The sequence below is a fragment of the Salmo salar genome, chromosome 12, assembly GCF_965601325.2.
Source record: "Salmo salar chromosome 12, fSalSal1, whole genome shotgun sequence".
Taxonomy (NCBI): Eukaryota; Metazoa; Chordata; class Actinopteri; order Salmoniformes; family Salmonidae; genus Salmo; species Salmo salar.
In genome coordinates, this window is record NC_138302.1 from 58,502,782 (window position 1) to 58,529,734 (window position 26,953).

General features: G+C 43.4%; 1 protein-coding gene across 4 annotated transcripts in view; it reads left to right on the plus strand.

The window, feature by feature from the left end:
* LOC106565329 (calcium-dependent secretion activator 1) overlaps positions 1-26,953 on the plus strand; it is a 160,940-nt gene that overhangs the window by 106,329 nt on the left and 27,658 nt on the right. For all 4 annotated transcript variants that reach the window (XM_082959162.1, XM_082959163.1, XM_082959164.1 and 1 more), the window contains exons 6-16: positions 274-395; positions 7,106-7,217; positions 12,372-12,511; positions 13,175-13,241; positions 13,816-13,924; positions 14,103-14,315; positions 23,042-23,178; positions 24,061-24,248; positions 25,459-25,560; positions 25,721-25,784; positions 25,994-26,117. In XM_082959162.1, the coding sequence (XP_082815288.1) occupies positions 274-395; positions 7,106-7,217; positions 12,372-12,511; positions 13,175-13,241; positions 13,816-13,924; positions 14,103-14,315; positions 23,042-23,178; positions 24,061-24,248; positions 25,459-25,560; positions 25,721-25,784; positions 25,994-26,117 (1,378 nt within the window). The remainder of the gene's footprint in view (positions 1-273; positions 396-7,105; positions 7,218-12,371; positions 12,512-13,174; positions 13,242-13,815; positions 13,925-14,102; positions 14,316-23,041; positions 23,179-24,060; positions 24,249-25,458; positions 25,561-25,720; positions 25,785-25,993; positions 26,118-26,953) is intronic.

Here is a 26,953-nt window from a genome sequence, read left to right on the forward strand (position 1 = left end):
ACAGTAATGTATTCGTTAATGTTTTTTGTTGTTGTTGAGGTTGTATGCATTTACTGTACCTTTGTTGGTTTATGTCAAGGAGATTGTTGTAGTCATGTATAGAGCACCATAGACAGTTAGGGCCTGTGCTTGGGCCTTTTCAGGAGGGTGCAATGTAACAGAATATTGTCTAGACCAGAGTAATGTCAGCTCTATATTTGGTACATTTCTGCTACATTGTGAACCTTACCGCATACACCCATGGTTTCACGACCTGCTGTTTGTGCCCTCCAGGTGGTGATCATGGAGGTGGTGGGCCTGAAGTCTCTGGCTCCTAACAGGATTGTTTACTGCACCATGGAGGTGGAGGGAGGGGAGAAACTGCAGACAGACCAGGCTGAGGCCTCCAAGCCAACGTAAGACCCTTCTTTCTCTGTCTGTCTCTGTCTGTCTCTCTCTGTCTCTGTCTGTCTGTCTCTGTCTGTCTGTCTCTGTCTGTCTGTCTCTCTCTGTCTCTCTCTGTCTCTGTCTCTCTCTGTCTCTCTCTGTCTCTCTCTGTCTGTCTCTGTCTGTCTCTCTCTGTCTCTGTGCCTCTGTCACCTCAACTCTTAACCTGCCTGAGCTTAACATCCACTGACTCATGTATTGTTCTCATGTGACCTGAATGCAGTCACCTTCTCTTCACGCTGTGATCCCTGAGTCAGTGTAATCCTCCATTTAGAACAGTCTGTCTCCATGGGAATTAAAGGGAGGTCAGATGATGAGTGAAAAGATAACACCGGCAAAGTCCCCCATTTCAGGATGAGAGCTTTCCAAAAAGGTTCTCCTTGGAACATCTCAAGTTCACCGAGATGTGTAACCATAAACACTAGATACATACCGACACTATCTATTCAGGTTCAACACATTAAGTTGGTTCAGGTTCATTGTGGTCACAGCCTTTCATCAACCCTTCCTGAATGTTAAAAGTGGTGATGTTAATGATGAAGGAATTAATGTGACTGTGAATGGGTGTTCGCAGACTGGATCCTGAGTCTGTCTGCTGTTATAAAGAAAGCAGTCTGTAATGTTACAGTGTGTCTGTGATGCCAGCCTCTCTCCAGTGATGTGATGTTCAGCTCATGATTATGAACTATTTTAGAGACTCGTCCTCTTGCTCTCTCACAGATTCAAGTGCCATTTTATAATGAGAGGGAGATGAGAGAAAAAGAATAGAGAGCGAAGGGGGAGAGCAAGAGGGAGAGCAATAGATGAAGGATAGGCATGAAAAGAAAAAATGACAGGATGACAAACAAAGTGGTGGAGAAAAGGGGAGAGAGATAGGGAGAGCAGCCTCTGTGTGTGTGCCCCTACTCCAGTGCTGCCAGGCGGGGAGAGTGATTAGGACATGACATCTGAATGGAGCAGGAGAGAGTCCCCCTCTAGCACTCCTGGAAATGACAAGCATCTCGTGCTGCTAGCTAGCTGTCAGCTTATCCATCGCATAAACCATCACACAGGCGCTGTTTAAAGAACCTCCTTGTACAAGATGAGACGTGTCCTGACTGATCTAGGATCTTTATTTTTTTTAACCTTTATTCAACTATGTAAGTCAGTTAAGAACAAATTCTTATTTACAATGACAGCGTACCCCAGCCGAACCCAGACGACGCTGGGCCAATTGTGCATCACCCAATGGGATTCCCAATCACAGCCAGTTGTGATACAGCCTGTAATCGAAACAGGGTCTGTAGTGACGCCTCCAGCCTCCAGCACTGAGATTGCAGTGCCTTAGACCGCTGCGCCACTCGGGAGCCCAAATCTTGTGTCATTTAGTGTAACAAATGATCCCTGAATATAATACAGTACTGCTCTCATTCTTATTGTATATAATCATACTCAATAAATGCATGATCAATGTAGGTAGTAGAACTAAGGGGCCAATGTGAAACAGTAACATTCTAATCACATTCACAGTGTGAGATGAGACACCACCTGGTGGTGATGACTGTTCAGGTCAGTAAGGCAGAGGAGAAAGACATTGTCACTCACAGATGCAGCTCACAGCAGGAGGAGAAACGGCAAACAGATGCTCCCACAAACACACACACACACGCGCGTGCACACACACACACGCACACAGCTTCAGACTGCTGGCTCTGTCTTGTGCTGCCTGTCTCGATGATGATGATATCACATGCCATCCAATCATGACACAATAACCCCTATGAAGATGGTAGCATATATATCGTTGTGTGTGTGTGTGTGTGTGTGCATGCATGAGTGTTTGTGTGTGTCTCTGTGTGAGTGGTAGGGCTCCCTCAGGCTGTGCTTGCCTGTGTGGAGCGGCCGGTGCGCCAGTCTCCCACTCAGTCTCACTCTATCTCCTCTCTGTAATAAATTGAAATGTTGCTTCTGCACAGCATTTTATATACCTTCTACTGCTCTCTGCTTCTACCCTTTGCACGTTCAGCCACGACAAATAGTGTCAGCTGCTATTCTCAGTCTGTCTCATAACTGAGCAGTACCTAGCTTACCCAGCCCCAGTTTATTGTTTTTACTTTACCACTTTGGTTATAAAGTTTTATTTTTTCACAACCACTTCTCACTCTTTCTGAGAGCGCAGATATCGACCTTTGGGAAAGAGGATGAGAGAAAAAGAGCAGCAGACAGACAGAGAGAGAGAGAGAGAACGTGAGAGATAAAGGGAAAACAGGGAAGGCGATTCTAGTGGATCTTGTGCAATTCTTCTGGGCCAGGTAGATGTTCATTTAGGCTAGGATTCAATCCAACACAGAGTAACAAACAACCTGAGCACAGGGATAGACTTTTAAAGGCGTTTCCAGAATGTTGGCTGATCTAACTTTCGCTGTAAAGACGGCAGATGTTGTCTCAAACATAAATCAAATTCCAAATTAAATGACTGTGCACAGGTTGTTTGTCTGTGTTTGTTTGCATCCTGCCCTAAAGCTACAGCCCTGTAGATGTTGAAGATGCCCATGTCTTGTGACCTGTGTCAAAAATCAAATCAAACGTTATTTATCACGTGCCGAATACAACAGGAGTAGACCTTAACGTAAAATGTTTACTTATAAGCCCTTAAATAACAATGCCGTTCAAGAAATTGAGTTAAGAAAAAGTAACACAATAAAATAACAATAATGAGGCTATATACAGGGTGTACCGGTACCGAGTCAAATGTGCGGGGGTACAGGTTAGTCGAGGTAAGTAGTCAATGTAAATAGTCCGGGTGGCCATTTGATTAATTGTTCAGCAGTCTTATAGCTTGGGGGTCGAAGCTGTTAAGGAGCCTTTTGGACCTAGACTTGGCGCTCCGGTACCGCTTGCCGTGTGGTAGCAGAGAGAACAGTCTATGACTAGGGTGACTGGAGTCTTTGACCATTTTTTGGGCCTTCCTCTGACACCACCTAGTATATAGGTCTTGGATGGCAGGAGGCATGGGGCCCCAGTGATGTACTGGGCCGTACCCACTACCCTCTGTAGAGCCTTACGGTCAGATGCCGAGCAGTTGCCATACCAGGCGGTGATGCGACCAGTCAGGATGCTTCGATGGTGCAGCTATAGAACTTTCTGAGGATCTGGGGATCATTTTCAGAATCTTTTCAGTTTTCTGAGGGGGAAAGGTGTTGTCGTGCCCTCTTCACGACTGTCCTGGTGTGTTTGGGCCATGATAGGTTGTTGGTGTTGTGGACGCCAAGGAACTTGAAACTCTTGACCCACTCCACTACAGCCCCGTCGATATGAATGGGGGAGTGTTCGGCACTCCTTTTCCTGTAGTCCACGATCAGCTCCTTTGTCTCGCTCATGTTGAGGGAGAGGTTGTTGTCCTGGCACCACACGATCAGGTCTCTGACCTCCTCCCTATAGGCTGTCTCATCGTTGTCTGTGATCAGGCATACCACTGTTGTCATCGGCAAACTTAATGATGGTGTTGGAGTCGTGCCTGACCGTGCAGTCATGAGTGAACAGGGAGTACAGGAGGGAACTGAGTATGCACCCCTGAGGGGCGACCGTGTTGAGGATCAGCATGGCAGATGTGTTGTTGCCTACACTTACCACCTGGTGGTGGCACGTCAGGAAGTCCATGATCCAGTTGCAGAGGGAGGTATTGAGTACCAGGGTACTTAGCATAGTGATGAGCTTTGTGGACACTATGGTGTTGAACGCTGAGCTGTACTCAATGAACAACATTCTCACATAGGTGTTTCTTTTGTCCAAGTGGGAAAGGGCAGTGTGGAGTGATTGAGATTGCATCATCTGTGGATCTGTTTGGGTGATATGTGAATTTGAGTCAGTCTAGGGTTTCCTTGATGATGGTGTGATGTGAGCCATGACCAGCCTTTCAAAGCATTTCATGGCTACTGACATGCCATACGTTGGTAGTCATTTAGGCAGCTTACCTTTGCTTTCTTGGGCACAGGGACTATGGTGGTCTGCTTGAAACATGTAGGTATTAGAAACTCGGTCAAGGAGAGGTTAAAAATGTCAGTGAAGACACTTGCCAGTTGGTCAGTGCATGCTCTGAGTACACGTCCTGGTAATCCATCTGGCCCCGCGGCCTTGTGAATGTTCACCTGAATAAAGGTCTTGCTATGGAGAGTGTGATCACACAGACGTCCGGAACAGCTGGTGCTCTCATGCGTGCTTCAGTGTTGCTTGACTCGAAGCAAGCATGAAAGGCATTTAGCTCGTCTGGTAGGCTCAGCTGGTGGGTTTCCCTTTTTCCCTTTGTAGTTTACACGCCCTGACACATCCGATGAGTGTCAGAGCCGATGTAGTAGGATGCAATCTTTGTCCTGTATTAATGCTTTGCCTGTTTGATGGTTTGTCTTAGGGCATTGCGGGATTTCTTATAAGCGTCCAGATTAGAGCTCCTTGAAAGGGGCAGCTCTAACCTTTAGCTCGGTGGGGATGTTACCTGTAATCCATGGCTTCTGGTTGGGATATGTACGTACGGTCACTGTGGGAACGACGTCATCGATGCACTTATTGATGAAGCCAGTAACTGAGGTTGTACACTCCTGAGTGCCATTGGATGAATTCCAGAAGATATTCTACTCTGTGCTAACAAAACAGTCCTGTAGCGTAGCATCCGCATCATCTGACCACTTCCGTATTGAACATGTCACTGGTACTTCCTACTTTAGTTTTTGCTTGTAAGCAAGAATCAGGAGGATAGAATTATGGTCAGATTTGCCAAATGGAGGGCATGGGAGAGCTTTGTATGCATCTCTGTGTGGAGTAAAGGTGGTCTAGAGTATTTTCATCTGGTTGCCATGTGACATGCTGATAGAAATTAGGTAAAATGGATTTAAGTTTGTCTACATTAAAGTCCCCGGCTACTAGGAGCGCCGCTTCTGGATGAGCATTTTCTTGTTTGCTTATGACCTTACACAGCTCCTTGAGTGTCTTAGTGCCAGCATCGGTTTGTGGTGTTAAATAGACGGCTACTAAAAATATAGAAAACTCTCTTGGTAGATAGTGGCGTCTACAGCTTGTCACGAGGTACTCTACCTCAGGTGATAAATACGTACCTCGAGACTTACTTAATATTACACATCGCCACTAGCTGTTATTGGCAAATAGACACACCTCCACCCCTCGTCTTACCAGACGTAGCTGTTCTGTCCTGCCGATGCACGGAAAACCCAAGCAGCTGTATATTATCTGTGTCATCGTTCAGCCACGGTGAAACATAAGATATTACAGTTTTTAATGTCCCGCTGGTAGGATCGTCTTGAACGGAGATCATCCAGTTTATTCTCCAGTGATTGCACGTTGGCAAATAGAATAGATGGTAGAGGCGGGTTACCCACTCGCCGACTAATTCTCACAAGGCACCCCAATCTCCACCCTCTGTATTTCCGTCTTTTCTTCATGCGAATTACAGGGATTTGGGCCTGGTCTTGGAGAAGCAGTATATCCTTCACTTTGTACTCATTAAATAAAACATCTTTTCGAGGTGAGTAATCGCTGTTCTGATATCCAGAAGCTCTTTTTGGGTGTTAAGAGACCGACCCGTAGCACTCACGTCTGTAGCCATGAAGTGTAGCCATGAAGTGCTCCGCCACGCTGATCCTCAACACGGGCCAGGACAACAACCTCTCCCTCAACCTGATCGAGGCTAAGGAGATTATTGTGGACTACAGGGAAAGGAGGACCGAGCATGCCCCCGTTTTCATTGACGTGGCAGTAGTGGAGCCGGTTGAGAGCTTCAAGTTCCTTTGTGTCCACATCACCAACAAACTAACATGGTCCAAGCACACCATGGCAGTCGTGAAGGGGGCACGTCAAAACCTGATTTGGCATGGGTCCTCAGATCCTCAAAAGGTTTTACAGCTGCACCATCGAGAGCATCCTGACTGGTTGCATCACTGCCTGGTATGGCAACTGCTCAGCCTCTGACCACAAGGTACTACAGAGGGTAGTGCGTACGGCCCAGTACATCACTGGGGCCAAGCTTCATGCCATCCAGGACCTCTATACCAGGCGGTGTCAGAGGAAGGCCCTAAAAATTGTCAATGACTCCAGCCACCCTAATCATAGACTGTTCTCTCTGCTACCGCATGGCAAGCAGGACCGGAGCGCCAAGTCCAGGTCCAAGATGCTTCTAAACAACTTCTACCCCCAAACCATAACACTCCTGAACATCTAATCAAATGGCTACCCAGACTCAGTTATTATCTATGCATAGTCACTTTAATAAATCTACCTACATGTACATATTACCTCAACGAAACGGTGCCCCCACACATTGACTCTGTACCGGTACCCCCTATATATAGCCTTGCTATTGTTATTTTTCTGCTGCTCTTTAATTATTTGTTACTTTTATTTGTTATTCGTATTGGGGTTTTTTTGTTTTAAAAAAAATATTTTTTTACTGCATTGTTGGTTAGGTCTTGTAAGTAAGCATTTCACTGTAAGGTCTACACCTGTTGTATTCGGCACATGTGACAAATACAATTTGATTTGATATGTGCAAAATAAGTGACAAACAATGCGAAAAAATACACAAAATAGCACAGTTGGTTAGTAGCCCGTGAAACAGCAGCCATCCCCTCGGCGCCACTATGCAAGAATGTAGTGAAGGTCACATGCTTCTGACGTGTGTTTTGTGTTTCAGCTGGGGGACCCAGGGAGACTTCACCACCACACACCCCCTCCCGGCCGTCAAGGTGAAACTGTTTACAGAAAGCACTGGAGTTCTGGCCCTGGAGGATAAAGAGCTGGGCAGGGTAACACAATCTTTGATCTCTCTCTCTCTCGCTCTCGCTCTCTTTCAACAGATTTCATTGCTCGTGCTGTCTATTGCTCATGTTTCTTGGCTCAAACAAGTCTCTTCTTATTGGTGTCCTTCAGTAGTTGTTTCTTTGCAGCAATTTGACCATGAAGGCCTGATTCACGCAGTCTCTGAACAGTTGATGAGATGTGTCTGTTACTTGAACTCTGTGAAGCATTTATTTAGGGCTGCAATTCCTGAGGCTGGTAACTCTAATGAACTTATCCTCTGCAGCAGAGGTAACTCTGGGTCTTATCAAATCTAATTTTATTGTTCACATACATATATTTAGCAGGTGTAGCGAAATGCTTGTGTTCCTAGCTCCAACAGTGCAGTAATATCTAACAAATCACAATAATACACACAAATCTAAAGTAAAAGAAAGGAGTTAAGAAATATATGAATATTAGGATGAGCAATGTCGGAGTGGCGTTGACTAAAATACAGTATAAGTAAAGCAGTATGTAAACATTATTAAAGTGACCAGTCATTCCCTGTCTATGTATATATGGCAGCAGCCTCTAAGGTGCAGGGTATTTAACAGTCTGATGGCTTTGAGATAGAAGCTGTTTTTATGTCTCTCAGTCCCAGCTTGGATGCACCTGTACTGACCTCGCCTAGGGCTATCTTCTGTATAGCACCCCTACCATGTCACCTTGTAACTTTGAAGAATCTCAGAAGTAAAATATATTTTGATTTGTTTAACACTTTTTTGGTTACTACATGATTCCATATGTGTTATTTCATAGTTTTAATGTCTTCACTATTATTCTACAATGTCAAGAAAAACCATTGAATGAGTAGGTGTGTCCAAACCTTATTGTTTCAAACCTTTGCATTTTAGGCCAATACATTTCTCCTAGTTGTTGAACTGGAAGCCCAGGTGACCCCAGCCATCCATACACTGAGCTGTTATGCCACTGAGTAGACAGTTATGCTGGATTCCACATCGACCCCTAGCCCCTACTCCCTAGGCACTCATGTAGGTCTGAGAGGATTGGATTGATCATAGCATTATGGTATTATGGTTAGGAAGTAGGGGCTAGGGTTGATTTGGAAACCAGTATAGTATGCCATCTCCAGGTAAAGTCACAATCCCTAAACCATACACTCTGTTACATGAGCATACACCATTCAGAGCACACATCGTTATGGGACAGAGAAAGCTGGTGTCATCAGTCCTGGGTTGGTTAGCATGATGTGATGTGTAGACAGTAACCTACAGCCACCGCTGGTCCTTAGGTATGCACAGTTCTTGTTTGAAATCCCTGGTGATGAGGATTATGCAAAACTAGTTTTTTAAATTCCCATCTGATTGATGGGGCTTCTCTGTCCTGGATTAGGCCGGTGGCGATATTCAGGAGGTGTGCTATAGCCTCATTCAAACTCTCCCTGTGGAGAAACAGGACCAATACAGTGGGCTGAGTCAGGGATTATTTTAACCCCTCACAACCAGAACATTTTGAGCTGTGACCACATTATAGTTCCTCAATGACGTATCCAGGCCACATAATGTCCACAACTGTCCTTGTATAAACCGTCCTTTCTCTTCACGTTAGACGTTTGACTGAATTGCATATGGTAAGAGTCCCCAAGCCGACTAGGTGAAAAGTCAGCTTATCTGCCCTTGAGCAAGGCACTTAACCTTAATTGCTCCTGTTTGTCGCTCTGGGTAAGGGTGTCTGCTAAATGGCGTAAATGTAAGTCAGAGAGAGCCCTCCAACGTCCTGTAATAGTGTGCCTAGGCTGCACACGGGGCACGGACGTCAGTTCAACATCTGGTCTTCATTGACATTTGGTTGAGTTGTCAACTAATGTGAAATTTAAAAAGGATTTAGGGTAAAAGTTGGATGAAAGATGAAAAAAATACTAAATTCCCTTACGTTGATGACTTTTTGCAAATTCTATCAGTTTTCCACATTGATTTAAGGTCATCACATAGATTTTTGTTGTTGAAATGACATGGAAACAACATTGATTCAACCAGTTTTAGCCCAGTGGGAGTGACCTTGGCTGTGATTGGCTGTTTTTGATCTCCTGCTGCAGCGGCAGAGAGGCAGGCAGTCAGTCAGCCAGCCAGGCAGCAAGGCTTCATCAAAGCTCTTTAACTCAGCAAAGATAGATTACGCCCTGTCTTCAGGGAAGAAGGAAGGAGCAGAGTAGAGCGGGGACTGCTGGGCTTCACTCTCCTTTGATATGGCTACACAGATACGCTGAGCCACTGGCTCAAACGTGACACACAGCACAGGCACACTGGGGCCTGGGCTGCCAGAGCACGATTAAGATTTAATGGAAACTCTTGAACATGTATTGAGTGTTCAGAATCATTGAGAATGCTGACTCGTGGTGCTGAATACTGACTGACTGACTCACTGGATGGATACAGACCAGAGATCTCTCCAATAAAACTTGTGGATATGTACAGTATACTGCTTACACATGTACAGTATATCCATATCTCTCAGAGGTGGTTACATTGTTACTGTACATTTCAACTGTAGTATCCAACACAGTTTTGCTTCCAACAAGATTCTCTGGTCTGATGAAACCAAGATTGAACTCTTTGGCCTAAATGCAAGCATCACGTCGGGGAAACCTGGAACCATCCTTATGGTGAAGAATGGTGGTGGCAGCATCATGCTGTGGGGATGTTTTTCAGTGGCAGGGAGTGAGAGACTAGTCAGGATCGAGGGAAAGATGAACGGAGCAAAGTACAGAGAGATCCTTCATGAAAACCTACTCCAGGGCCCTCAGGACCTCAGACTGGGGCGAAGGTTCACCTTCCAACAGGACAACAACCCTAAGCACACAGCCAAGACAATGCAGGAGAGGCTGCGGGACAAGTCTCTGAATGTCCTTGAGTGGCCCAGCCAGAGCCTGGACTTGAACCCGATCGAACATTTCTGGAGAGACCTGAAAATAGCTGTGCAGCAACGCTCCCCATCCAACCTGACAGATCTTGAGAGGATCTGCAGAGAAAAATAGGAAAAACTCCCCAAATACAGGTGTGCCAAGCTTGTAGCGTCATAACCAAGAAGACTTGAGGCTGTAATCGCTACCAAAGGTGCTTCAACAAAGTACTGAGTAGCCTCCCGAGTGGCACAGTGGCCTAAGGCACTGCATCGCAGTGCTAGAAGCGTCACTACAGATCTGGGTTTGTTCCCAGGCTGTGTCGCAGCCGGCCGCGACGTGGAAACCCATAAGGTGGCACACAATTGGCCCAGCGTTGTCCGGGTTAGGGGAGGGTTTGGACGGCTGGATGTCCTTGTCGCATCGCACTCTAACCATTCCTTGTGGCGGCCGGGCGCATGCACACTGACTACGTTCACCAGCTGTACAGTGTTTCCTCCGACACATTGGTGCGGCTGGCTTCCAGGTTAAGTGAGCAGTGTGTCAAGAAGCAGTGCGGCTTGGCCGGGTCGTGTTTCGGAAGACACATGGCTCTCGACCTTTGCCTCTCCTGAGTCCGTACGGGAGTTGCAGCAACGGGACAAGATCATGAAATTGGAGAGAAAAAGGGATACAAAAATATAAAAATAATACTGATTAAAGGGTCTGAATACTTATTAAATGTGATATTTCTGTTTTCTTATTTTTAATACATTGGCAAAAACTTCTAAAAACTTGTTTATGCTTCGTCATTATGGGTTTGTGTGTAGATTGATGAATAAGACTGTAACAAAATGTGGAAAAAGTCAAGGAGTCTGAATGCTTTTCGAATGCACTGTATATACAAAAGTATGTGGAAATTCAAATGAATGGATTCGGCTATTTCAGCCACACCCGTTGATGACAGGTGTGTAAAATCAAGCACACCACCATGCAATCTCCATAGACAAACATTGGCAGTAGGAAGGCCTTACTGAATAGCTCAGTGACTTTCAACGTGGCACTGTCATAGGATGCCACATTTCTAACACGTCAGTTCGTCAAATTTCTGCCCTGTTAGCGCTGTAAGTCAACTGTAAGTGCTGTTATTGTGAAGTGGAATCATCTCAGAGCAACAATGGCTCAGCCGCAAAGTGGTAGGCCACAAAAGCTCACAGAATGGGACTGTCGAGTGCTGAAGCGTGTAGCGCATAAAAAAGTGGTCTGTCGTCGGTTGCAACATTCACTACCAAGTTCCAAACTGTCTCTTGAAGCAACGTCAGCACAATGAGTTTCCATGGCCGAGCAGCTGCACACTAACCTAAGATCACCATGCGCAATGCCCAGCATCGGCTGGAGTGGTGTAAAGCTCATCGCCATTGGACTCTGGAGCCTTGGAAACACGTTTTCTGGTGTGATGAATCACGCTTCACCATCTGCCAGTCCGACGGACGAATCTGGGTTTGGCGGATGCCAGGAGAACATTTGGTGGAGGAGGAATAATGGTCTGGGCTGTTTTTCATGGTTCGGGTTAGGCGAATTAGTTCCAGCGAAGGAAAATCTTAACACTACAGCATACAATGACATTCTCAATGATTCTGTGCTTCCAACAGTTTGGGGAAGGACCTTTCCTGTTTCAGTATGACAATGCACCCGTGCACAAAGCGAGGTCTATACAGAAATGGTTTGTCGAGATCAGTGTGAAAGAACTGCACTGGCCTGCACAGAGCCCTGACCTCAACCCCATTGAACCCCTTTGGGACGATGTCTGCGAGCCAGGCCTAATCGCCTAACATCAGTGCCCGACCTCACTAATGCTCTTGGGGCTGAATAGAAGCAAGTTCCTGCTGCAATGTTCTAACATCAAGTGGAAAGTCTTCCCAGAAGAGTGGAGGCTGTTATAGCAGCAAAGGGGGACCAACTCCTTATATATCCCACCTGAACAGGCTGAAATGCCAGTTATTATTATTATTATTTTTATTTTTGCTCTTTTTCAAATTATCATTCTCAAACAATAGTCTGCACTCTTAATTTTTTTTTGTTTAATTTTGGCGACCCTCATTTTAAACACCACTGTCATTGTGTGTAAATATCATACAAAACAAAATAGAAAATCAAGTTTTTGAATGCACTGCCCTTTAAAAAGTCAAGGTTAAAAGTACAATTGTGTAGTCATCTTCAGATATCTTAATCTCTTAATTTCTCTCTTAATCTTAATTTGTCTGATACTTTTCTCCTCCAGGTGGTCCTCCACCCAACCCCTAACAGCCCCAAGGCATCAGAGCTCCATAAGATGGCCCTCACCAAGGCCTGCCCCGACCAGAACCTTCAGATCAAACTGGCCATTCGCATGGACAAACCGCAGAACATGAAGCATTCTGGGTAAGTATGGACAAGCTCCAATACATGAAGAATTCTTGGTAAGCATGGACAAGCCGCAGAACATGAAGCATTCTGGGCAAGCAAGGGAAACCTGGTCCTATTGATCTCAATGGGACCTGGTACATTTTTAAGTCTGCTATTTTACTGCTTAACATACTCATGAGGACAGAGGAGGATCTCCAGATGGGGTTTTGTTTTGGGTTTTATTTTTACCTTTTCATCCATTTCTCTGAAACTCCTCCGGCCTCTTCCTTGGTTCCTTCTTGGCCTAATTTCTAGCTAAATGGAAAAAAAATACTTAGCATTGTATTGTTCTATCCCCTCTGGTGGTTACTACTGGGTTTGTTTTACATTTAGAGAGCAACAAAGACACTAGCTTCCAGGCCAACGTGACTCATTCTCACTGCGCCAACCCAGGGTCATCCACTGCAAAAAAACATCAAAACACTTACGACATTATCATATTATGAACAGTGATTAGGTCAGCCTCTCTTTTCTTTGTAGTAGGGGATACACTCCTTGCTATGAATGTAGTGTGGGCTAAACCTGCTGATTCTGTTGCTTTTGTTACAACACAGGAAACAACAATAGCCAATTGTCATACCATTGCCATGTAATCATTACATTGACATGTAGTAATTGTTAAACATTGTTTTCTGGCAGGTATTTGTGGGCTTTTGGGAAGAACGTCTGGAAGCGCTGGAAGAAGCGTTTCTTCGTCCTCGTGCAGGTTGGTACATCATCAGCCTCTGAAATATAATGTCTTTGGTCTGGTCGAATGAAAGGTAATTCAAATGATTACATAACCAATAACATACAGTTGTGGTCAAATATATTGGAACCATTGAACTTTACAATAGAGTGCAAATGGATCAGAGTGTCTTATTTTCTCTCTTCAAAACTGGTTCAATGGCTATTTTTCCCCTGTAGGCAACTGCAACTTGCCACAGGTGAGATGAATTAGCCAGTAAATGAGAATCACCTGCCTCCAACCAAATTAATTAGAATTCGGAATTATTTAGTCCAGGACATTTTTTTATTGGTCCTGTGCAGTTGTAAATCAAACAAATACAACACGTGTGAACACCAAAGGTTTTTTCAATTTGAACTTATATGATCAGAAATAGGGAATCGTGATTGCAACTGTATGTGGCTAAAGGGGTAGTTTTCACACACAAATATAATCACTTTTTAATCGCCTTCTTACGTCGAAAGAAGCTTGAACAATCACAGCAATTCACCATTGATCCTCTGATGTTCCTGAGCAGATGAAGTGTATGACGTGTCTGTCCTCTCTGTTGTAGGTGAGCCAGTACACCTTTGCCATGTGCAGCTACAGAGAGAAGAAATCTGAGCCACAGGAGCTGCTACAGCTGGATGGTTACACTGTGGACTACACCGACCCCCAGCCAGGTACATATATACACACATGCACGCACACATGCACATTCACACAGACACACACGTACAGTATGCACGCACGTGCATGCATGCACGCAAGCACAGATGGACACACACACACACAAATGCATGCATGCACACACACACACACCCACACAACCTGTCCATAAACCCTCCTCTCTGTCTCTAGGTTTGGATGGCGGCAGGGCGTTCTTCAACGCGGTGAAGGAGGGCGACACTGTGATCTTTGCCAGTGATGACGAGCAGGACCGCATCCTGTGGGTTCAGGCAATGTACCGGGCCACCGGTCAGTCCCACAAGCCCGTTCCCCCCACCCAGGTCCAGAAACTAAACTCCAAGGGGGGTGCCGCCGCTCAGATGGACGCGCCCATCTCCCAGTTCTGTAAGTAAACCAATACACAACCTCAGCATCAGATCAGCCAATCAGCAGGCAGTTTCAGGTTTCATCCCCCCCCAATCCAGTGACAGCTCTCACCCATAACGTTTCACTACGCCATGCGTCTCTCCCCACGTCACACTGCAGCCACATACTGTAACTGTTAAACACGTTGCGCTGTAGAACTAAAGTTAACACACGCAGGCACGTCCTCCTCATTGCTGTATCACACAGAGTACCCAGCATCTTTGGGCCCCCCTCATCGTCACCAATCAGTCACACATGATGTGTTTAAAGGACTCTTCCCCCATCAATCTGCTCTGTCTCTCTCTAAACATTAACCAAGCTGACAAACTAAAGAGAAACACGGAATGGTGGCCGACGACGTAGATACAGATTAAACCACTAAAATGAAACATAAAAAATCAAGCTTTGCACCTTTTTAGCCTTTTGAATCCTTTTGAAACCTTTTAAATCTTTTGAGAATGTTTTGCGTTAACAGTGGTACTTAAGTGTTATGTTTGTGACACTGCTAAGGTGTCAGGGAGTATTGCCTGAACATCCCCAGACCCCAGCATGTTGTATGGTAGAAAACAACAGCTGTAACAGACAGTGATGACTTTCTGAGTACCCGCTCAGCCCAGCCCTGTCTCGGTCCAGTCGCTGCTCAGTCAACGTTCTCTGTAGTGTTAACCGTTCCTTTACTTGTACCTTTAAGCAGCCACTGGTCAGATACTGTACAGTAGAAAAGTGAAGGTAAGACTGTCTCTAGTAACCTGGCTTCTGCAACACGTACCTATCTACTTCCTGTTGTAACCGTCTCTTCTGTGTCCTCTGCCCCTTATTTAAAACACACTTTGAATCACATTTTAACAGTGAAATAGGACCAAAGGATTTTAGGCTAACATGATACCTGTGTATCCTAATACACTTTTCTTTTTACAAAATATATCTAAGTTACACTTTGTAAGCACACTGAAACCTGAACAGGTTGAACCTAACTTGGGAAATGAGTACCCAACTCAATTCTGTTATTTTACAGCACTAAAGAACTAGCCTGGTAAAACCAGACTGAATGCTGTGCTCACCAATGTTTCAATAAGGTGAGTGCATCGTTCAGTCTGGTTAACAAGACTACTAAAGAACACTCCACAATCATAGATCCTGCTATTCAAAACCAAACATGATAACTTATTTTGGTGTGCATCCTTCCTTCAACTCCTTTAGTTATTTTAACGATTATTCTAATGTCCAAGCCGTTTGGTTAGTTAATGGGTTGTAGAAAAAGCTTTTTTCCCCTTTTATTATATTGGCATTTTTATAACCTGAAAACAATTCAGCAATAAAAACATCTATATAGGTTTTTATGCAGGAATTGCGCTATTTAGGTATCAAAAGCATAGATGTCATTTTTGGGGGGGAGGGGTAGAAAATCTATGTTTTAATTAATTACACTGTAGTTTTCATCCGTTTCTATAAACAGAATCTATTGACAAAAATTCCCTGTGGTCTCTCCATTGGTGTCTTTGTCGAGTATGTGATCGTTCTTCTGGTTATTTGGTTACCTCCTCTATATAAGACCAGCCATTCTGATGCCATTCAATGACCCCTCAGTGGCACAGACCTCCTCCCTCTACCCCCCTCCTCTCTGAAACACTGTGCCACACCAAACGTACATGTTTCACCCCACCCTGGTTATCTTGAATGGCACAGGGGCCATAACATACACCACACCACCCTGTTACTCTCCTCTTTCTTTCTTTCTTTCTTTCTTTCTTTCTTTCTTTCTTTCTCTTCTTTCTTTCTTTCTTTCTCTCTCTCGCTCTCTCTCGCTCTCTCTCGCTCTCTCTCGCTCTCTCTCGCTCTCTCTCGCTCTCTCTCGCTCTCTCTCGCTCTCTCTCGCTCTCTCTCGCTCTCTCTCTCTCTCTCTCTCTCTCTCTCTCTCTCTCTCTCTCTCTACCATCAGAGCTCTGCTGCCGATAATTTGTCTAGATGCTATGAAGGTTCTGGAGCACTGATTTGGAAGGATAGGAGAGTAGTCTTTAGTCCGAAGCTAATAGTGTTTTCTCATGTGCCAGCCTGCCTCCAGACTGAGTACAGTACTGTACTTATCAGAGAAGTTATGAGGGTCGCGACTCATTACCAGGCAACATCACTTTGCTTTAAGTGGACTCCCATATTCATAACCATATAATAATAAAATATTCGGATAAAAGGATAACATTAGGTGGATATGTCAGGTTTATTCCAATTGAGTTAGCCATTTAGATTGTTATTACTCTTAATTTATTTTTCCTCTAAACATTATCTTGTAAGCTGTCCAGTGCCTTCATAGATTCAGAAGAGGACACTGGCATCATTTTAATAATAATAATAATAATAGTAGAACTAGAAGTTGTTGTTGGAGTGCTGGAGGTAACTGTAGAGTATGGGCCAGTGCTCCTCTATTATAAACTGGAGAAAGCAAAGTGAAGCGATCATATTATGATGGTAATGTATAATGTATGGCAGAATAAGATACAGATGTAGGATCTTAATTTGATCACCCTGTTGCAGGATAACTTTCCTGAAATGCAGGACATTTACCACTTGTCATGTATTTGAGGTTTAAAAAGGCTTGTCATTTCCACTTGGAAATGTCAGACTTGATTTTCCCTTACGAAAAATTTAAAAACGCCTACAGAAAATAATTATAATCCACATAATAATTTACATTTTCTGTTGCTGCAGGATTATTTTCCTTCTATAGAAAACTGACTCAAATTAAAATGCAACAAATGTACTATACCTAGATCAGAATCCAGACTAAATCAACCACAGCAGAGTGATGATAACCCTTTACCCTTATCCTTTAATCTCTCTTTTTTTCTGTCATGCTCTCACTGGCCCTCTATTTCCCTCTCTGTCTCTTGATTTTCTCTCGATCTTCTCTCTTTCTCTCTACCTTTCTTTTCACTCTACATCTCTCTCTCTCTCTTTCTCTTTCTCTTTCTCTTTCTTTCTCTTTCTCTCTCTCCAGCTCACATACCCACACATGCTCAGCACACCACCACCGCCCACACACCACTCACTCTCTCTCTCTCTCTCTCATTTTGGTACAGGTTGTTGTTTTTTTAGTTGTTTTTCTTCCTCATGCTTTGCTTGTTACCCTTCTTTAGTATTGCAACTGCTAGGTGAGGGACACTCGTGTTTGCTCTCCTCTAGCCTTGTTGCTAGTCTTTATGTTATTCTGGTTTGTCCCTTCTTACCCCGCTGTCTTCTAGCTGGACTTAAGGGTAAGTGCTTCCCTATAGCCGGCACAGCTCAGATAATCCCCAACGATTATCTGACAAATGCAACGTGCTTTCTCTCCTCTTTCCCTATCCACTTCCTCCTCTTAAGTCTCCTCGCTTCATGTCTTCAGTAGAAAACTTATTTTTATGTTTGATTTCTCCTCAATCTGAGATTTGAAGTAACTATAAACTTCCATTCTTGACGGTTTAGGATGCATGTATTTGATTCTTAGACTTATCATTTGGCTCAGTAACTATTGTAGTTTATATTCTGGTTATTATTATGTTTTTTTTTGTTGTTGCATAATTGCCTTCTCTCCTTAATCTTATTGGTGTCCAAGGACCCCTCAGAGTAAAGCAGAGAGATGGCCCAATGTGACATGGTGCCATCAGAAAATAAAATACAGTAAATGACTGCTGTATGAAATCTAGTTGTGAATCCATCAACAGTTATGGAAATTCTATTTTAGAGAGCAGTAGAGGACAGTAAAAAAAATCCCCCTAAGGGAACTTCAGAGCTTGTAATCAAGCTTTTTATTTTTATTTTTAGAAAGTCCTACACTTCTTTACATCGCTTACAAATGATTGAATATTTCCATATTGTTTAATACATTTTTCAAAGAGTAGAGCAGTTGGAAAGCTGTGACATGTTGAACATTTTGGTTGTGATTAGTTTTGGACCCTTTTAGCAGGGTGACACGGGTCATGCTTTACTTCCGAGGACTCAATTCATAGCCGTGGGAAGTAGGGGTGCTGAGGGTGCTACAGTACCCCCTGGTAAATCACCCCCCAAAAATGTGTGGAGAAAAATACTTCTCAGTGGCCGTGGCTCAATTGCTTTTGGTTCTTTTCTTTTGTCCTCTGTTCACGAGAGTTGGCAAATATGTACGTGGAGTATTCTGAATGCAGATGACAAGGAGTAGCCGCTGGCACCGCTCCTTACCATACAATACTCTGGAAGAACCCTCTTACTAGATGGGCCTGTAGACAGCAGCTAGCCCCCCCCCCCGTAGTAGCACCTCTAGGAGGGAGCAGATCTCGTTTTGGTTTCTTTTGATTGCCCTTTGATTGCCTGAACAGGTGAACACTTTTGTCATGTTTTCGTTATTGCGTTGATGGAATTACAGGACTTTTATTTCCCCCTTGCCATCTCCCAGAGAATGATCTACATGTAGTTTTGCCTCTGTCGGCTTCATGCTATAAACCGATGTACTTGCACCAAATTGTATTGCTACCCTGTTCGAGATACTCCAGTAGTTGGTATGCCTGTTAGTTGTGCTCTGTAGATGTCATGAATAAATACACTGCAACACACTCAAGTATTGTCAACTTGCAAATGCTAAGAGAAAAAGGAATGCCCAAAATGTTTTATCCAAACATTGAAAATGGAACCTTGAGATGCATGACATAACATTTTGAAACATTTTTGAAAGCACAATGAAAAGTCACACTGTTCTACAGCATGTGATAGTATTATGTTTGTCACTGAGCATTTATTAATTACTGTATTCCCCAATATTCATAATGGAAAAACAATCAAATATTTGTAACCAATCATCTTGCCTTTAGATGATGACGTCACCATCGACAAGAACTCACTAATTATGATCATGTGCCCCATAGTCCATTCAGTCTGTTATTCCAAAATCAAACTCCATTTCCTCATTTAAAACAAACAGAAGAGATATTCCCCACCCCCTTTCCTCCCGCCTACCTTCAAGCACTTTCTATCACACATCGTGCACCTTCACTCTGCCCCGATCGCACACTTTCTCTCACCCCCACCCTTCCCCACTGCCCCCGTAACTCTCCCACCCCGTCCGCTATCGCTTTCTTCCGCACTTTCCTGGCACTGTCTGTATCTCCCTCGTCTATTTATCTCTCTGTGTCCGAGTCATTTCCCCCCTCCCCTTTCTCTTTCTCTTTCTCTGTGTTCATCCTTTGTTTCCTCTTACCCTTTTCATCTCATTCTCACACCCTCCCTTTTGAACTCTATCTCCCCCTACAACTTTCATTTTTCCATCATATCTATAATTTATTCCCTCTCTCACCTCTCTCTTAACCTGTGCTTACCCCTCTGTGTTAGCCTTAGTTCACCCCTTTCTCCCTTTTAACTTGTGGTAGGGCCTTTTTTGTCAGTGCCTAGCAAAACCAGGGATACATAGTCTGTTGGTCTAGTTCACTCGTTTGGATGATTAAGAAACAAAACACCTCCTAATTTTACACTCTAGAACCCTTTAACAAGTACCATTGAACATACAGCTGTCCTATCCTCATCCGTGGCCCTCCATCTTCCCTTTATCTATCCCTGTCTCTGAACATGGGGCGGACAGATGTCAGTTGAGTTCAAAGTTAGTGTTGCTATAGAACCCCCACCCCCAGCCAAGCCAAGCCTACCCCCTTATCCACCTGCCCCACCACCGTCACATTATCCTCACTTTTTTCAGTGTCACACGATTGGACATGACACTTGTCACTCACCGACGCTGAGGAGGACATGAACATCAACACCTCTTTCATCTCTCTATATGCTATGCAAGTGACGCTGCAAGTTGCCTTGTCGTTTTTGAACATTTGTAGGCTTTTTTAATGGTGTTGAATGGGCAAAAACGTAGTGCATTGGTTTTCAGTGCAAAAACATAACGAAAGGCATCTGGCAGAAGTAAATTCCTTCACAAATACAAATATAATTTTATATAGTACCAGTCAAAAGTTTGGACACAACTACTCATTCTATATTTTTACTATTCTCTACAATGTAGAATAATAGTGAAGACATCAACACTATGAAGTAACACATATAGAATCAAAAAAGTGTAAAACCAAACAAAATCTATTTTAGTTTTTAGATTCTTCAAAGTAGCCACCCTTTGCCTTGATGACAGCTTGGCATTCTCTCAACCAGCTTCACCTGGAATGCTTTTCCGACAGTCTTGAACGAGTTCCCAATTATGCTGAGCACTTGTTGGCTGCTTTCCTCCGCTCTGTGGTCCAACTTATCCCAAACCATCTCAATTGGGTTGAAGTCGGGTGATTGTGGATGCCAGGTCATCTGATACAGCACTCCATCACTCTTCTTCTTGGTCAAATAGCCCTTACACAGCCTGGAGGTGTGTTGGGTCATTGTCCTGTTGAAAAACAAATGATAGTCCCACTAAGCACAAACCAGAGGGGATGGCGTATCGCTGCAGAATGCTGTGGTAGCCATGCTGGTTAAGTGTGCTTTGAATTATAAATAAATAACAGACAGTGTCACCAGCAAAGCCCCCCACACCATCACACCTCCTCCTCCGTGCTTCACTGTGGGAAATACACGTGTGGAGATCATCCGTTCACCTATTCTGCATCTCACAAAGACTCGGAGGTTGGAACCAAAAATCTCAAATTTGGACTCATCAGACCAAAGGACAGATTTCCACCGGTCTAATGTCCATTGCTCATGTTTCTTGGCCCAAGCAAGTCTCTTCTTATTACTGGTGTCCTTTAGTAGTTGTTTCTTTGTAGCAATTCGACCATGAAGGCCTGATTCACGCTGTCTCCTCTGAACAGTTGATGATGAGATGTGTCTGTTACTTGAACTCTGTGAAGCATTTATTTGGACTGCTGTTTCTGAGGCTGATAAATCTAATGAACTTATCCACTGCAGCAGAGGTAACTCTGGGTCTTCCTTTCCTGTGGTGGTCCTCATAAGAGCCAGTTTCATCATAGCGCTTGATGGTTTTTGCGACTGCACTTGAAGAAACTTTCAAAGTTCTTGAAATTTTCCACATTGACTGACCTTCAGGTCTTAAAGTAATGATGGACTGTCATTTCTCTTTGCTTATTTGAGCTGTTCATGCCATAATATGGACTTGGTCTTTTAGCAAATAGGGCTATCTTCTGTATACCACCCCTACCTTGTCACATCACAATCTGATTGGCTCAAAAGCATTCAGAAGGAAAGAAATTCCACAAATGAACTTTTAACAAGGCACACCTGTTAATTGAGATGGATTCCAAGTGACTAACTCATGAAGCTGGTTAAGAGAATGCCAAGAATGTGCAAAGCTGTCATCGAGGCAAAGGGTGGCTACTTTGAAGAATCTCAAGTATAAAATATATTTAGATTTGTTTAACATTTTTTTGGTTACTACATGATTCCATATGTGTTATTTCATAGTTGTGATGTCTTCACTGTTATTCTACAATGTAGAAAATGGTAAAAAAATAAGCAAAACCCAGGAATGAGTAGGTGTGTCCAAACCTTTGACTGGTACTGTATATGACCGCGTTTTCACAAATTTGATGATATAATCGTCATGCCTATTCAGTACAGGACTAGGGACATGAACACGGATGTATGACGTAGGAACGCGTCACTTGCACATGATGTTGAGTCCCCCTTTTCATGCACATGTCATCTCATCACTGATAGTTTGAGATCTGACTATATACAGTATGTAGTGCAGAAATGGGAAGAAAATGTGGGAATGTTAATGTTTTTTTTATCAGGTACTGGTTATATTCTGCTTTTAGGCTTCTCATCAATGTTTTTGTTAGATGAGAGTATTCTGGTTATTCAAATTATTCCACCACTACTGTCATGACAGACAGAATACATATTTTTGTTTCAGAAGATGGTCATACATGAATACATGTCTCCTGTATTTTCCTATTGTTCTCTGTCCTCAACATATACACTGCCCGTTTAGATCTATTGAACAATCATACAACACTAATCAAATACCGTCAAAATCTATTTAAAAAACATGGCCACTCATTAGTTGACCTGCTCCCAGAATGCATTTGGATGCAGATAAGCAGCTCCCTAGAGGCTTGTGTCCGCTACCCAACCTTTATAAAAATAGATGTATTCTACAGAATAGAAAACACTTAACTCTTACAGTTTTTAATCGACTAGACTTTCTCCATAAAACAGAGCTATTTACTCAGCTTAATATTTTTATTCAAAATCACACTGTACTCTGTTTTGTTTTTCAGCTCACTGCCCATCATTTGTCAGGAACTTAGTGACATTAACCAATCAATCGCGAATGGCAGAATCTATTGAATACATATTGCGAATGAGAATAGCATCCTATTCAATTTAACCCACCACTTTCTTAATACATGTTTTGAATCTAATATGCCTAAAATGGTAGCCATTGAACTAAACAAAGCTTCATGCCAGCATTCACGTACTACAGTACGACAAAGCACTGGTCCCATTGAGCTTAGCTACAGATTCACATCAGTAGCTCCTTATTCCACAATCCCGATCAGCTCTTTTGACTCTGTCTGAAATTATGCAAGTTGACAATGTAAAGCTGTAAGTGTTTATAATTTGCCCTAACAGTAGTCTTAGCCAGACAGGCCCAGTGTTGTGTTGAGGTAGAGAGAGATGCTGTACTATTTCTCTGTGCCTTACTGACACCCTCTTCCTCTGAATCCTGTCCTTTTCCCTGTGCTGGTTGGACACAGACGCAGACAGAGCTCAGAAACATGGCATGGATGAGTTTATCTCGGCTAACCCCTGTAGCTTTGACCACGCCTCCCTGTTTGAGATCGTCCAGAGGCTCACGTTGGACCACAGGCTCAATGACACCTTCTGCTGTCTGGTGAGTGGCATTCTCCAATGGTGGAATGAGAATAAATACAGTCCAGGGCACTAAAAATATACTTTTGATCAAAATGCTGACATTTCTTGGAGCAAGGTACATTGTTAATGTGACTTAGGTTATGGTTCAGTCAGGGAAAGGGGTTTGTTTGTGATTGAGATCATGGTGCTAACCTCTTTAAAAAAAAGCTTGGATGTAATGTGTAGGTATGGTTCAGCACAGGCCAAGTGTTGTAGTCTAAACTGTTAAACCCCATCTCTGATGTAATGTGTAGGGATGGTTCAGTCCAGGCCAGGTGTTGTAGTCTGAACTGTTAAACCCCCCTCTCTGATGTAATGTGTAGGGATGGTTCAGGCCAGGTGTTGTAGTCTAAACTGTTAAACCCCCCTCTCTGATGTAATGTGTAGGGATGGTTCAGCCCAGGCCAGGTGTTCTAGTCTAAACTGTTAAACACCCTGTATGATGTAATGTGTAGGGATGGTTCAGCCGGGCCAGGTGTTGTAGTCTAAACTGTTAAACCCCATCTCTGATGTAATGTGTAGGGATGGTTCAGCCCAGGTCAGGTGTTCTAGTCTAAACTGTTAAACACCCTGTATGATGTAATGTGTCGGGATGGTTCAGCCGGGCCAGGTACTCTAGTCTAAACTGTTAAACCCCATCTCTGATGTTATGTGTAGGGATGGTTGAGTCCAGGCCAGGTTTTCTAGTCTAAACTGTTAAACCCCCCTCTATGATGTTATGTGTAGGGATGGTTCAGCCCGGGCCAGGTGTTATAATATAAACTGTTAAACCCCCTCTCTGGGCCTCCCGAGTGGCATAGTGGTCTAAGGCACTGCAGTGCTTGATAATAACATAAAATAAACTCTCTGATGTAATGTGTAGGGATGGTTCAGCCCAGGCCAGGTGTTTGTCCTGGATGAGTACTGTGCCAGGAACGGCGTGCGGGGGTGTCACAGACACCTGGGTTACCTAGGGGACCTGCTGGAGAGGGCGGACAGAGGAGCCATGATCGACCCCACCCTGCTTCACTACAGCTTCGCTTTCTGCGCCTCCCATGTCCACGGTAACAGGTAAAATCTACACCTGATTGAACCCGGCCAATCCGTAGTCTTAACCGTTAGACCAAGAGGACATCCTCCAGGTCGGAGGGCAACATTTTGGACAAGTCAGTGCTCATCACGAGGTAGCACTGGCAATGCTAAATCACCAACATATCGCAAGAGAGATGGGTAAACTTTGTATCTCAAATACACACACAAAGGTCTTCAGATAAAATAAGAAGAGAAAGAAGGAAAGAAAAGCTGGCCATAGTAAGAGGACAAAAGGGTCAGAGTCATCAAATGCAGCAGAGCACCATTGCTTTATGATTTCCCATTGTTACGTCTTTGTTTGTCATGAATGTTTTGCATATTATTTATTATGATTTTAATCATGTATTTTATGTTATCATGTCATCATTTTGTTCACTTGTTTTTATTAATCAGTTATATTTACCTTGGTTTCCACCGTATTCCTTTTTTCTTTTCCCTCCTTGTCTTTTGTTGCTTTATTCAGTCTCATTATGTCGATGTTGCTCATCCTCCCATGCATCCCTATAAAGTCAGAGAGGGCAGCAGTTACTGGGGGCCACTGATGGGTTGTGAGGGCCCCTGGGCCCCTGGCGGCGCCCAGACCCCAGAACCAGGGGCTGGCTCGAAACGGGGAAGCAAAAAGTTGAAGTTTAGAAAGAAAAGGGATTCCACATTTCAGCTCGTCCAAGAGCCCATCAGGTAAGATAATGTACTATAAAAAGTACCTATATGTACATAGCTACTTCAATTACCTCGTACCCATGCACATTGACTCGGTACTGGTACTCCCTGTATATAGCTATGCAATTTGTACCTATCATTGTTATTCATTATTCACTGTTTATTTATTTGTCGTGTGACTTTCTATTTTTATTACATTTTTTATCTTTAATTCTACACTGTTGAAAGAGACCCGGAAGTAAGCATTTCACTGTTAGTCTACACCTATTGTTTACGAAGCATGTGACAAATACAATTTGATTTGATGTTTGTCTGTGTAAGAAAGAACATTTACATTTGGTAAACATGCTGAAGAATGATTCTCTTTCACTCACATAAGCAGCAGTAAAATCATGGAGAACTAAAAGATGGCACTGTTTATGTGCAAATTGTTGTGTTGTTCCTTTTTTGATGGACTCCAACTGGCGGCTCCACTACCGCATGATTCGCTGGGCTGATGTTGTGTTGGATTCTATGATGTCATCCTAAGGCCTGACGGACTGGGAACAGTGAAGGTGGATGAAAAGGAGCGCTTTGAAGAAATCAAAGAGCGATTGCGTGTGATCCTGGAACACCAGATCACTAACTTCAGGTGAGTGCTGCTGCCTACTGGTCTATCTATCGATCCGATCGATCGAATGATGGATAGATGGAATAATGGAATAGTATACTAATAGTATACTATTCCATTGTTCTGTTGTCCATAGTGATTTTTATATTTCATTGTGATTCAACTGGCTTCTCTCGTGTAGATATTGCTTCCCGTTCGGACGTCCAGAGGGAGCCTTGAAGGCCACGCTGTCTTTGCTGGAAAGGGTTAGTACATTTTGATGACTGCAATCTTTTCATTCTCCTTTTACAGAAAATGTTCAGTTTATGAATGATTCAGATCTCATAGCTCATATAATCTCATATATATGCTAGAAAAAGGAAAAGGAAATTGAAAATGAAAACAAAACTGCAATAAACTGAAATTCAGTGGAAAGACTAAGGAAGACTTGTTCTGTCCTGTTCCTCATCCTCAGGTGCTGATGAAGGACATTGTGACTCCAGTCCCACAAGAGGAAGTGAAGGGAGTCATCCGTAAATGTCTGGAACAGGCTGCACAGCTCAACTACGCTAAAATCACAGAATACGCCAAAATCGAAGGTAACTAGCCATGATTTACATATACAGACACACCTTCAATATGCAACAGCAGTTACTAACTCTGTTGGTAAATTCTTGGTTGCTGTTGCTTTAAAACCTGTAACTGGTTGTTTTTCTTTAGATGATGGTAACTGTTTTAGTACTTTTAGTGACTTTTCAGTAATTCTGGGGTTTTCCCATGTGGAACAGGAGTGTCAGACATTCTACTCTCATTTGGAAGTGACTTGTCATGACCACTTTGATTCCTTTCCTAGCATCCTACAGTGGGATTCTTTTCAAGATAACCTGGACCAGATTAACCTGGAGAAAAGAAGCACTAAAGACATACTGAGAGCTCCTCTTTTTTTAGCACATGAATTCAAGAGAAACAGCATATACAGTATTTTTCCATTTGACAGATTGGTTGTCACTTGTTTGTCACTCAGCCAATTAACACTCCCCTTCGTTTCAGGCAGGCTGCTTTAGCTGTACTCTACTCTACTCTACTGTAGGTCGAGTTGGCTTTTTGTAGAGGTGTTGTGAGTAAAAATGCATTCAAATCCAAAGTTTTGGATTAAAGCCCTGTTTACTTGCCGGCCTGGCCCCCATGTTACTGTACCTTGAGTCTAGCTGTATCCTGGCCCCTGGCATGTGGTGATTTAACAGTATATATCTGGAATATACAGTATATTATAGCCACAGTATGCAGTAAACATACACTATATATACAAAAGTGTGTGGACACACCTTCAAATGAGTGAATTCAGCTATTTCAGCCACAACCGTTGCTGACAGGTGTATAAAAGCCATGCAATCTCCATAGACAAACATTGGCAGTAGAATGATCTTACTGAAAA